Genomic DNA, 13,144 nt, shown 5'->3' with positions numbered 1-13,144 from the left:
TTAAGCTCAGCACCCAGAGGCAGGTTACCCCGACATCTCCTACCTGTCCAGCCTTCGACACTGGAAGTGTATAGATGAAAGTAATAAAAGGACACCAGTATTGTCAGGCTCTTGTCGCCAGAGCTGCATGCAGTGTCTCTCAGCTGCCTCAAAATCTCCTGCCTGATATTCTCGATGTGCCAACTCAGCTAACCCTTGGAAGGAAAGCATACGTTTCGTTGGTTCTGGAGAATCATCAAAACATTTGAGGGAAGGAGGGGGGAAAACAAAAAGTTAGAAACGCAAACCAAAAAAAAAATGTAAAAATATGGTAAATTAAACTTAAAGATGAAAATGCTTGAAACTATGTAAAGCACTAGAGTGTTCTGCATTTTATTTAAAGCCCCAATCTACAGAATTGATCTTCAAATCCACCCATTACTAAGGCTTCCTTTTCTAAACCACAGTAATATTTACTTCCAAATGAGATTCTTTTTAAGTCTGTAGTTTTGAGCTATAAATCACAGGTAGTTAGCATACTGACACAAAACATTAAACATGAAATCTGCAAAAGTTACAAAGATTTGTCAGAACAGCACCAACCTAGTCCTAACAATACTTCATCCTACATTTCAAGTTGGGTTGGTAAGGGCTGGGATATTCTAACACTTCCTCGGTGCAGGTGACACCAGGTGTCTCCATAACTCTTTATACTGCTGTTTGTGAGTTTCACAGCTTTATTTTTTTAGGAGCAACAATAAAAACAAGCCTAAGGAAAACAACTGAAAGTCCAAGTGCTAATTTCACTTTTAAAGCAGCTGATAATCTAGAATCTGTCAAGGGCTAAAGCATTTAATGGGTTCACCAAACATTTTAAACAAAGACCCAAAGGGTGCTGCTCCTTTACTGGCAAGGACTCACAAGAAGACCAAATTAGCTAAATCCCACCTACACTTCCTTAACGCTAACATTTTCCGCTGTGTTCCCGGCTTTCACCGAAGGATTAGGACATTGAAAACAACCCTGTACAATATCCAGGCAACCTACCATTGCAATAGTTTAAAAATGCTACAATATAGAAAACTGGGCAAAATATAAAATAAACGACAAAAAATACTTTTTTTCTGTGGGACTTGACAATGAAAAGCTGAAGCCCAGGTACATGCCTAAGGCTCAGCTGTAAACATTTCTCTCATAAATGATGAAGTAGAAATTCAACCATAACACTCTCTAGTCTATCTAGATGGTTAGAATGGGAAACCACAGACCTAGTAGTACATAATTTTACCAAGGTCATGGGGACAAGCTCAAATTTAAGCCAAGCTCCCCCATATCAGAGCTGATGAGTGCTCTGGATACCCTAGAAAGCAATTTCCTGACACAATGCACAGCTGACCACAAAAACAAAGACCAGGAATATCTGTGTCCAAATCTGAGGTCGGAGCTTTAAGATAAACTAGAAAATTACATTTTAGACAAGAATGCAGCACTTGCTAGCTCCTAAATTTAGCACATTACTTTGTCGGCACTTATCCAAGTCGCTTATCTGCTCCTTTAATACTGGCCATTTCCTCAAATAAAGTTAACAGTCAGAAAAGGGCAAGCCCTTACAAAAATCTAACACAGAATCTTAAATCTTGGAAAATCACTGTGGGAAAACGGGAAGGCGGGGATCGGACTAATTATTAATCCCACTCCCGTCAATTGTGGATGACATACTATTGAAGATTCATCCATTTATTATCGCACAATGTCCAAAACCAGCAACTGAAATCTTGACACACAACTGCAAAACAACAAAAAACAATATCCTCTTGGAAACCTTAGAAGCGCAGCTCGGTTCCTCACTCCCTCCCGCCCCAAATAGCCTCAATCTGGAAAGGCAGTTGAAGGACAATCCTACAATTTGGTTGTTTTCTTATTTTCAGTAGCGAAGGCTCGGGAATGAATTGTCGAAAAGGGGCAACCGCTTTGCACTTGTGCAGCTACACTCCAGGTGCTTTACAAACTCTTCAAGCAAGAATGGAAACTTAAAAAAAAAAATACACACCCTATGAATAAAGAGATAACTGGGCTAAAGAATGGGGGTGAAAACCCAGAGGCGGCGGCGGAGGAATACATTGAGAAAGTGACACAAAGAGAGAATTGGGCGGGCAGGGTGGTCGATGCCAAGCAAGCACCGAGGTGGTTTCTTCCCCAAGGATAGGAAACGATCTTCGGGCTGGCACACTTGCAGAGAAAGGGTGTGGTTGCCATGAGCGGGGAGGGCTGACGGGGTGGGAAACTCAGGACGGAGGCAGCGGGTGCAATTGGGCGATGGCTAAGAGAACCCCTGGAAATTTCCAACCTAAACCGGGGCCGCTCAACCCAAGAACACCAGAAGGCGCTGGCAGGCAGGCGTGCGGACTCAAGGTCCCCTCTTCTTGAGGTTACTTGGAAGCACATCGAGGAGCTTTCGCTAGTCTTTGCCTGATGCAAAGTGAGACTAGGATTACATCAAAAAAGCACCCCGGCCCCAGACTGGCAGAGGGGGACTAAATGTGGCCAAGGGAAAAAGGATGGGAGGGTGGGAGGTGGAAGTGCACGGGGGGCGGGAGCGACAAGCTGGAATTGGGGGAGAAAGCAGTTGCGATGGAGACAGAAAGAGCAGGGATTCCAATGCAGCCAGCCCATTCCAAGACATTCTAAGCGCACACGTGTGCTAGAAAGCGTCCCGAGAGAGAAGGCTAGAACACTGGTGGGATAAAACAACAACGAAAAAGCCCAAAAGCAAGCAAAATGCAAGCAAGCAACGAGGGAATGTTTACGGAACGGACGACAGCATCATACCCGATCAGATGGCAGTAGAACTCGAGAGTTCAGCAATGCCACTGATGTAATGGGGATGGTTAGAGGGAAGGGAGTGATGAGAGATACAAGACGGCACCAGACCCCAAAGGGACGTCTGCCAAAGTAGAATGGGACACTGGTACCTGTGCTGTCGGCCACGTTGCCCACGGAAGACGCCATCTGGAGCTTCTTGAAATAGAGCAAGGGGGTAATTGCTTCTACTGCCGCCACTACTGGCAAGAATGTTTCTAGAGGTAGCAGGAAAAAGGCAGCAGCCGTATCAGTGTTTTGGAAGGCTTAAGGGGCGGCAGCAGATACTGGGCTCGAATCTTAGGAACTCTTGTTAGACATCTACCTCTCACTGTCTTGAAATGGCGGCGATGGCTCCTCGATCGAAACAACACAGGCCGGAACTACTTTCTGTTACAATCAAGTACCCCGCGGAGGTAGCGCGTAATAAGACTACCGATCAAATGACTGTAATCAAAATCACTTGCTCTTACGTAACCTTCCGCCCAAGGTCCATTGCGACAAACACGACTAATAGAGAGCGCATGCGACAACCTTGTCAAGGCAACTCCGGGTTGAGGGCACCCTGTGGGCAAGAGCCTGCAAGTTTTTAAGAGAGAGGCGGAAGGGCAAAAACGCACGTCGATTACTTTTTTTTTTTTTTTTTTTGGGCAAGTGCTAAAGTAGGAGTCTACTACCTGGTCATTGATGTCGATGTTAGCAGGAATGCCAGAGACGTCTAGAAAAGTTTAATGAACTCCATTCGTAAGAAAATGGGTAGTTTACATGGCCAGTGTGTCAGTTCTAAGCAAATAGATGCGAAAATTGTATTTCCGAGACGGAACTGTTCGAAACGATGGGGGAGCCGGTACCGATTTGAATGCTTCTCGATTCGGACTCCACCCATGAATTTAAGTACTTTGATGAGAAAGAATGATACTTTCTCTGGGCTGAGTGGACCTAAATGTGTCCGGTTTGAACCATATAGCCCGAAAATTCAAAATCGTTGTGGTATTCGGGAGAGTAATAGTCTACAATAACAGGGTAAATGCTCAATTACTTGGGAACCTGCTGCGAGTTTACATGCCAAAAGCAACCATGAAATGTTAAAGATGATTCGTTTTCGTCAAAATTCCTGATTCTGAGTTGTGACTTCGTTTAGCACAACAGCTCTGCAAATCGTTATGGTCCGCGAATGCCATTGAGCTTAAGACAATTCAGCAATACTAAATGCGTTCATTTGCCATCTGCTTAAACTACACATCTACAGTGAATCCCGAATTGCCGTCCTTTGACAAAACAGCTCTTAGGATCCTCCTGCGGTTTCAAGTGCAGCATTCGGACATTTTGTCATATTATTATTAATTTATACCTCCTGCCTTGTTCCTAGAAAATTTTAAGATAACTTGTCACATCAGCAAGCAATTTTTACAAGCCACTAGAGGCTATAGTTAGATCGCTTAGAGAGCCTTTTTGTTTTTTTAAAAAAAAAAAAACTCTTTGAAGTAAGAAAAATCGGTGAGCTTGTGTAAAAATGTTTGCTGTCTAGTCCCTTGGCGACATAAAAAATAAGTCCTCAAATGCTGCTTCAGTTTTTTGGAATCGTTGACCAAACTGAACCCTGGATATGAGTGTAAAGAAAGTTGATAATATTAATTTTCGCCCCATAGAATCACAGCATGTAGTGGAAAAGAAGGTTCATCACACAAACTCTCCGGTACACCGGCCTTATCTTTTCATTTGATATACCTGGCAAGCCCCTCCCCCACCAAGTGCGCCACCTTCAGTGAATGCTCTCAGCTTTTCCGCTTTAAGAACAGCCCTCTCAGTCTACCAGCAGATGTTTAGGCCTTCCTGATTAATGCAAGGTGGTTAAGTAAAACTTGTTGAATGTCAGGTCATGCTCCCGGTCGGACAGCTATTTGACTCATAGAAAACTGGTCTGGGTTTCCCTCATCTGAGAGAGAATTCCCAGGCTGTTATTAGATGTTTTGCTACTATGAAAACAGTTGTTTTGTGAGGCTCTAGTAGCTCAGCAAGGAAAGCCCCTTCAAAGAATCAGCCCAGGAGCCGGTCCTGAATAGCACCTGGGAGGTTTGGTTCCGGGAACTTAGCAGTCAAGCATACTTTCTTCAGCCAATAAAGTAACATTTACTAACACCTCTATATTCGAAGCACTGTGGGAAACATAAAAGGGAAAAGAGAAAATCTTTGCCCTCAGGGAACTTCAAGTCCGGTTAGGTAAACCCAAAAAGTCACTTAACAGTAATACTCAGGATTGTTTTAATGAAATCCATTTACTCTACTGTCTGGAAAGGGGACCTCCACCTCGGACTAGAGGGGCCAGACGATGAAGGCTTGTGCTGGGCATTGCCTTGAAGGTGGTGCTTTTGTGTTTTCACTTTTTTTTCTTTTTTATGCAGAAATTCGAAATTTGGAGTCATTTGTAAATATATCAGCTGCTTCGATTCACTCTAACACCAATGATGATGTATTACCTTCCTATCCCTTGTAACATCCCCAGAAACCTACTGGCTTAAAACCCACTTTTCACAGCAATACCATCGCTGGAGGAGGAAGCTGGGACATGCGGTTCCCATTTGCAATCACTGGAAGAGTGTTCCAAAGGTTAAATGAAGCTGAACTGAACAAAATACATTGATGAAGCACCCCAGGCTCTCCAGATGTGTGGGGATCCTATTCTAGAGCCCCTTGGAGTCTGTAACCAGTCACAATGAAGAAAACTGGTCTTGAAACCTTCCAGAAAGAAAGAAAGAAAGAAAGAAAGAAAGAAGGAAGGAAGGAAGGAAGGAAGGAAGGAAGGAAGGAAGGAAGGAAGGAAGGAAAGAAAGAAAAATTTTCCAGAAATCATTTTTAATATATTATTGTTGTTGCGTGTATGATGTGTGTGGGCTCGTGTACCACAGTGTGCATGCAACAGTATGCGAGTGGAAGTCAAAGGAAAACTTTGTGCGTTCTCTCCACGTTTGGGGATTGAACTCAGGCTGAATCATTTCACTGGCCTCCCCCTCCCCCCTTTTCTTAAATTGGAATAAGACTAAAGAAAAACAAACCAGTTTTATGGTAGTATAGCCATCATTAGCCAATGAATTGGGAAATGAGAAATTTATTTGCTGGCTGCTATGATGAAAAGAGTGACCAGCTGGAATAACAGTGAAAAGACGGGAAAACAGCACACCTGTAACAGAGAAAGCCTAACGGAGAAAGCCCGACAGATAACAAGGCAAGATAAAGATCTGCAAAACAAAGGTAAGAAGCCTGGGGAGCCTTCCTGAGCTCTGCCTAGGGATGTACTTTTCCTCAGGCTAGGTGTCTTTAAAGATTTGAAATGGCAGGGCTCAAAAGGCCACGTAGGTCCACTTACTTCTTCAATGATCACTTGGTTTCTTGGCCTAAAAGAGACTATGAAAATACACGTCAAAATGAAGGCAAAGCTGAGCCTGATCTTGGTCCTTCAGGCCTGGAATCCCAGCACTTGGGAGATTGAGATGATCCTGCTGCCTCCACGCAGGGCTACATAAATGCATTCCAGGTTAGGCTGAACTACAGTGTGGGACCCTTCTCAAGGGGGAAAAAAAAGAAAGATAGAAAACAAAAATAAAGTGGAGGCCAAAACCTTGGTTCATCCTCCCAATCCAAGTCTACCGTGGAATGTTGTCCAAAAAGATGTTCGAAGTCTACAGCCTGAAACCATTTGCAAAGAGGAAAAAAAATAATAAATGCACTGAAGGGCTTGGGATTTCAAAAGAGACTTGTATCTTGTCCTGTGGCTATGTGCCTGCGGAACTATTTTCTGTGCTTCTAGATAAGAGGCTATTGTCTGCTCAGTTCTCTTCTATTCTCCTTAAGTGGGAGCCAGCTCTTCCCTCAAGAAGAGAATCTTGGTTTATTGATTGGCACCAACAAGACTTTCATTGCAGAGCCCTGGAGTGAGCCATGCTGTCCCCGCTAACTTACTCATTGCTACCTCCAATGCAGAATTAAAAAAAAAAAAAATCCAAAGGAGCTGTGAGAGCTCTCCAGCCCAGAGTCTGTGTCTGAAAGTACTTGCTGTCCTCTTCCTGTGGTTTCAGTGGAGAGCCGTCACGTAGCACTGAGAAGCCTTCCACAGGGGCTGAAAGAAACTTGTAAGAGAACAAGGATGGTAGTGGGGACAAATCACACTAGAAGACAGAAGAGAAATAGCACAGGTGTTAGATGGTGCTTTTGTTCTTCTTTGTTCTGGGTGGCTCTGATGACCATTATTTTTTAAGCTTGAGCTTTTGTGTCCATGGTAAGCACTTCACAGTAAAATTGAACACTCAAAGGACAGTTTTGGCTTTTATGAACAACCACATGTAAAAGGACAATGGTTGGTCTAATTGAACATTCAACAAGGGGTGCTGGAAATAGAGCTTTTTGTTGTTCAAGGTCTCCTTTGTCTGAACGTGCAATTTCCTTGGTTAGATTGACCAATCCAGTATCACCGTTCCTGTGCCATTTACATTATGTCAGCATATCCTAATAGACTTATTTCCAAAACTGTCTAACCAAACCAAGTGAAGAATTTTCTAGCATTGCTGAGAGATTGTGAAAACACAGCACTGTGCACTTTGTGAGCAAGAAAAAGAGGTTGAGCCAGGCGGTGGTGGCGCACACCTTTAATCCCAGCACTCGGGAGGCAGAGGCAGGCGGATCTCTGTGAGTTCGAGGCCAGCCTGGGCTACAGAGTGAGTTCCAGGACAGCCAGGGCTACACAGAGAAACCCTGTCTGGAAAACAAATCTTTTGCTGCTGTAAAAATTTAATCAGTTTCTTCAGGGACACAAGTGTTAATGGGTTCCCTTGAAGTTGTTTTGGTTCTTTGTTTTTTGAGACAAATACGCTCTGTATGTAACAGCCCTGGCTCGCCTGGAGCTATCTATGTAGATTAGGCTGGCCTCAAACTCACAGAGATCCACCTGTCTCTGTTTCCCAAGTGCTAGGGCTAAAGGTGTGCACCACCACCACGCTGCTGGGTGTTTTGGTTCTTTAACAAGGAAAGTCTTGTGGTATTGGAAGTATGAAATATCATTCACAAATGTGCAAAACACACACTATGGATGACCAGATTCCCCTTCTCCACCCTCCTACTCCTTTGCTCCTCCATCAAGAGTTTTTTAATTCATTGAAAGCACATTTTGTGGGTACCCAACCAGAAGTTGAATAAAGATTTTAAAATAAACATTGTCTCTTTAAGTATCCTGTATTTCTTTCTTTATTTTGAGACAGGGTTTCTCTATGTAGTCCAGGCAGTCCTGGAACTCGCTATGTAGCCTGACTTGTCTTGAACTCACAGAGAGCTTCCCCAGTATTGAGATTCAAGGCTTATGCCACCACACCAGGCCATAGCGAGTTTTGTTTTGTTTTTCTTGTTTATTTCGAGCTAGGTTTTTTTGTGTGTGTGACAGTCCTGGCTGTCCTGGAACTCACTAGAAGGCCAGGCTGACCTTGAATTTGCAATTAACTTCCTGCCTCTTTGTCCTTTAATGCTGGAATCCCAGATCCTTCTTATCACACTGGCAAGATTTTAAAATGTAAAGCTACTTTTAAAAATACACAAGGGGGTGGGGATTTAGCTCAGTGGTAGAGCGCTTGCCTAGCAAGCACAAGGCCCTGGTTGGGTCCTCAGCTCCGGAAAATTAAAAAAAAAATACATAAAACAGCAGGGTGGTGGTGGTGGTGGTGGTGGTGGTGGTGGCAGCGGCGCCACTTGGGAGGCAGAGGCAGGTTGATCTCTGAGTTTGAGGCCAGCCTGGGCTACAGAGGTAATTGATGAGGAAAGAGCTAGTCCTACACGATATGCCAAACAACAAGAGATCTTGTATATGTGTGCATTCCTTTCTTTTGGCTTTTTTTAAAATTTAATTTTTGTTAGTTTTTCGGATGCGCTGTGTTCTTACCCTGCAAGGAAATGTCACGAAACACGACAGAATCTGCTAACAAGAGTTTTATTAAAGGTAAAGGGACAGAGAGTGAACAGGCCTACAGGAAGCACGTGTGTGGAGAAGGAGGAGGAACCGGGAACATGGCGCCAGATTTTAAAGGCTGGGCGTGGACAGATCAGCGTCACTACTACACGCAAGCGCGTAGATCACATGGCCACGCTGTGCACCTACGTGGCCAATGGAACGTCACGGATCTTGGTCACACGAGATGCCCTGACCCGGAAATGGCTATCCTGACCTGGAACTGGCTAGGCAGAAGTGTCCGCCAGGCATATGCGAACACACCCGACCGTGGGGGCTTGTTGTAAACCTTTCAATTTTATTTTTTTAAATTTATTTATTTTTCTATTATCAGCTTGATACAGTATAATTTTTTTTCTTTTTAAAGATTTATTTATTTATTATGTATATAGTGTTCTGTCTACATGTATCCCTGCAGGCCAGAAGAGGGCACCAGATCTCATTACAGATGGTTGTGAGCCACCATGTGGTTGCTGGGAACTGAACTCAGGACCTCTGGAAGAACAGTCAGTGCTCTTAACCTCTGAGCCATCTCTCCAGCCCTACAGTATAACTTCTTATCCTAATAGTGAAATGTTTCACTGAGGCTTGCCCGGTAATTGAGTAAAACCAAAACTTATTATAAGCCACAGTCATCCTAGGGTCGCCCCTGCTACATAGCCTCCCTGGTTCTGTGGGTTGCAGTCTGATTGTTCTTTGCTTTATATCTAGAATCCACTTATGAGTGAGCACATACCATGTTTGTCCTTCTGGGTTTGCGTTACTTCACTCGGGATTATATTTTCTAGTTCCATCCATTTGCCTGCAAATTTCATGCTGTCATTGTTTTTCTCTGCTGAGTAGTACTCCATTCTGTAAATGTACCACATTTTCTTTATCCATTCTTCAGTTGACGGGCATCTAGGTTGTTTCCAGGTTCTGGCTATTACGGATAATGCTGCTATAAACATAGTTGAGCATGTGTCCTTGTGGTATGATTGAGCATTCCTTGAGTATATGCCCAAGAGTGGTATGGCTGGGTCTTGAGGTAGATTGATTCCCAATTTTCTGAGAAACTGCCACACTGATTTCCACAGTGGTTGTACAAGTTTGCTCTTTACTGTGAATGTAACAGACTAGTTGTTTGAAGTTAACTTGCCTTAATTTCCCCACAGTGGTAGACTGCCACATGAAATTGTCAACTGAAATAAGCTCCTTCCTCCGTTGTACTAACCGGTTTTGTGTGTCAACTTGACACAAGCTAGAGTCATCAGAGAGGAAGAAGCCTCAGCTGAGGAAATGCCTCCATGAGATCCAGCTGTAAGACATTTTCTCTTTTAGTGATCTGTGGGAGAGGGCCCAGCCCACGGTGGGTGGTGCCATTCCTGGGCTGGTGGTCCTGGGTTCTATATGAAAACAGACTGGGGGCTGGAGAGATGGCTCAGAGGTTAAGAGCACTGGCAGCTCTTCCCGAGGTCCTGAGTTCAATTCCCAGCAACCACATGGTGGCTCACAACCATCTGTAATTTGATCTGGTGCCCTCTTCTGGTGTGTAGGCAGAATACTGTATACATAATAAATAAATAAATCTTTAAAAAAAAAAAAAAAAAAAAAAAAAAAAAAAAAAACAGACTGAAGTCGGGCAGTGGTGGCCTTTAATCCCAGCACTCAGGAGGCAGATGCAGGTGGATTTCTGAGTTCCAGGACAGGTTCCAAAGCTACGCAGAGAAACCTTGTCTGGGGAAAAAAAGAAAAAAAAAAAAAAAGGAAATTGGCCGAGCAAGCCACGAGAAGCAAGCCAGTTAGCAGCATCCCTCCAGAGCCTCTGCATCAGCTCCTGCCTTCAGGATCCTGCCCTGTTTGAGTTCCTGTCCTGACTTTCTTCAGTGGAACAGCAATGTGAAAGTGTAAGCCAGATAAACCCTTTCCTCCCCAGCTTGCCTTTTGGTCCTGATGTTTCATTGCAGCAATACAATCCTAAATTGCTTTTGTCAGTTTTTGTTTGTTTTTGAGACAGAGTGTCTATGTAGTATTGACTGTCCTGGAACTTAATGTAGATCAGGCTGGCCTTGAACTCATTGTCTCTGCTTCTGGAGTGTTGGAATTAGCCTATCACAGCAGCAGAAATGAGACTAGGACAGATAAATAGAGGCTTCTCCCTAAACGGTTCCTAGAGGACACAGTTTTGAGTTACTGCACAAGCACCCAAAACTAACTTATGAATGCCCAGCCTTAGCTTGGCTTAGTCTCTAGGCAGCTTCTCCTCCTCCCCCCCCCCACCCCCAACCCCCCCACCCCCCCACCCCCCACCCCCCACCCCCGCTTTCAATACTAAGGATTTTAATTTTTTTCTCATGTTTGTACTTTATTAATGAAGTTCAAGTAATTAGGATAATGGGGAAGCCACATGTCCTGATCTACCTAGGGCAGTCTTGTGGATATATATTGTCTCCACTTCACTGTTCATTCCTTTAGAGAGACCTAGAATGGATGAAAAATTACATGATCACCTGTTTATTAATCATTTCCATCTTCGTTCTCCCGGGTCTTTCTTTTTTCTTTTTTTTTTTTACATTTTATATCTTTATAGAATTTCTTTTTTCTTTTTTTTTTTTTTTGGTTTTTTCGAGACAGGGTTTCTCTGTGTAGCTTTGCGCCTCTCCTGGAACTCACTTGGTAGCCCAGGCTGGCCTCGAACTCACAGAGATCCGCCTGGCTCTGCCTCCCGAGTGCTGGGATTAAAGGCGTGCGCCACCACCGCCCGGCTCTTTTTTCTTTTAAATGCCGTTTATTGAAGGAGGGAGGAGGTCTTAAATACAGGCTTACAGCGCAATGGGAGAACCCCAGAGGGCAGAAGTTCACTACAGATGTTTTACAATCTTGCATCTAAGCTGTTAACACCCATTATGCAGGATACACAGACAAGGAACTTCCCTTAAGCATTCAGGAGGGTGGAACCCGGCAGGGAATTAGCATAGGGAGGATATCAAGGTCAAGGTCAGCAAGCAAGGCAACAGTTATCCAAAACGAGGGCCAGGGCCCTACAGGTCCCCCTTTTACTAGAAAATGAGCTTCTGAGTTAGGTTGCGTGGGATGTCAGCAGGTCACCTTACCCGTCATGGAGACGCCTGCCCAGGCCACACAGGCGCTCTGTCTTAGATTTGTGAGCGCCCCCCAGGCATTACCAGTCTTTGAATACTCATTATCATACAGGCTCAATCGTGTGTGAGCTGCAGAGTTAACTGCTGCCAAAGATCTCAAAGGGGCACTGGGCTTGCAATCTGTGTGTTCGACACAGAAAAGACCAACAGAAGTCCTAACCCACTCACAGCCAGTAGGCCAAAGGCAACTGAGCCATTCCCTTCCTTAACGAGCCTTACTGCAAATTTGAGTCCTTATAAGATGGTATCCCAAAAGCTAGCCAGCTTTTCTTAACTTTAAATTATCCCATCTACCTTTTGCCTCTCAGCTTTCATTTGTTTGTTTTGTGACAGGGTTTCTCTGTGTAGCTTTGGAGCCTTTGCTAGAACTCACTCTGTAGCTCAGGCTAGCCTCAAACTCAGAGATATGCCTGCCTCTGCCTCCCGAGTGCTGGGATTAAAGGTGTGTGCTACCAATGCCCAGCTTCAGTCTGTTTTCTTCCATCAATCGTCCTCTGGCTGCTAGATCTCCTTCTCCCAGATTTCTCCTATTTATTCTCTCTGCCTGCCAGCCCCGCCTATCCTTTCTCCTGCCTTGCCATTGGCCATTTAGTTCTTTATTAGACCATCAGGTGTTTTAGACAGGCACAGTAACACAGCTTCACAAAAGTTAAACAAATGCAACCTAAACAAAAAATAACACACCTTAAAATAATATTCTACTACAAGTTCAGGCTGATCAGCCTTTTTATTCCTCTTGCCTGGAAATTTGGGAATATACCCAAATAGAAACTGCCTAAATTTCATCCAAGCCTTTAGTCCCAGCACTTGGGAAGCAGAGGAAGCAGATCTCTAAATTTGAAGGCAGCCTGATCTACAGAGCGAGTTCCAGGCCAGCCAGGGTTACACAGAGAAACCCTGTCTCAGAAAGAAGGAAAGGAAGGAAAGAAGGAAGGAAGGAACTGCTTAAATGTCATTGCTAATAGGGCCAGGGAAATTTACTCACTCTGTTTAGAGATATGGAGTACTAATGGCCTGATGGAGGTCAGGGTTCCAAGAGTTCTGAGGTTGCTAAGTGCATTGTTTGGAAGGGTGTGCACATAATATGCACAGGTGAAGGAGCCAGACTGCCAAGTGCATTAGAAAAAAGCAGGCATGCAAAACAAAAACCAAACTGAGTTCCAAGATAAACTATCTCACT

General features: G+C 44.1%; 1 protein-coding gene across 2 annotated transcripts in view; it reads right to left on the bottom strand.

Annotated features, from left to right (window-relative positions):
* Nucleotides 1–3,208, bottom strand: part of Ogt (O-linked N-acetylglucosamine (GlcNAc) transferase) — a 45,212-nt gene extending 42,004 nt beyond the window's left edge. Inside the window, exons 1-2 of one of the 2 annotated variants that reach the window (XM_059251353.1) lie at nt 2,952–3,208; nt 44–224 (exon numbers count right to left, since the gene is read on the bottom strand). In XM_059251353.1, the coding sequence (XP_059107336.1) occupies nt 44–224; nt 2,952–2,988 (218 nt within the window). In that variant the 5' untranslated portion in view covers nt 2,989–3,208. The remainder of the gene's footprint in view (nt 1–43; nt 225–2,951) is intronic. The other variant, XM_059251354.1, reaches the window with a different exon arrangement.
* Nucleotides 3,209–13,144: the final 9,936 nt, after the last annotated feature.

The sequence above is a fragment of the Peromyscus eremicus genome, chromosome X (assembly GCF_949786415.1).
Source record: "Peromyscus eremicus chromosome X, PerEre_H2_v1, whole genome shotgun sequence".
NCBI classification, from domain to species: Eukaryota; Metazoa; Chordata; class Mammalia; order Rodentia; family Cricetidae; genus Peromyscus; species Peromyscus eremicus.
The sequence above is the reverse complement of the archived record's forward strand: the minus strand, read 5'-3'. Positions and strand labels throughout refer to the sequence as shown.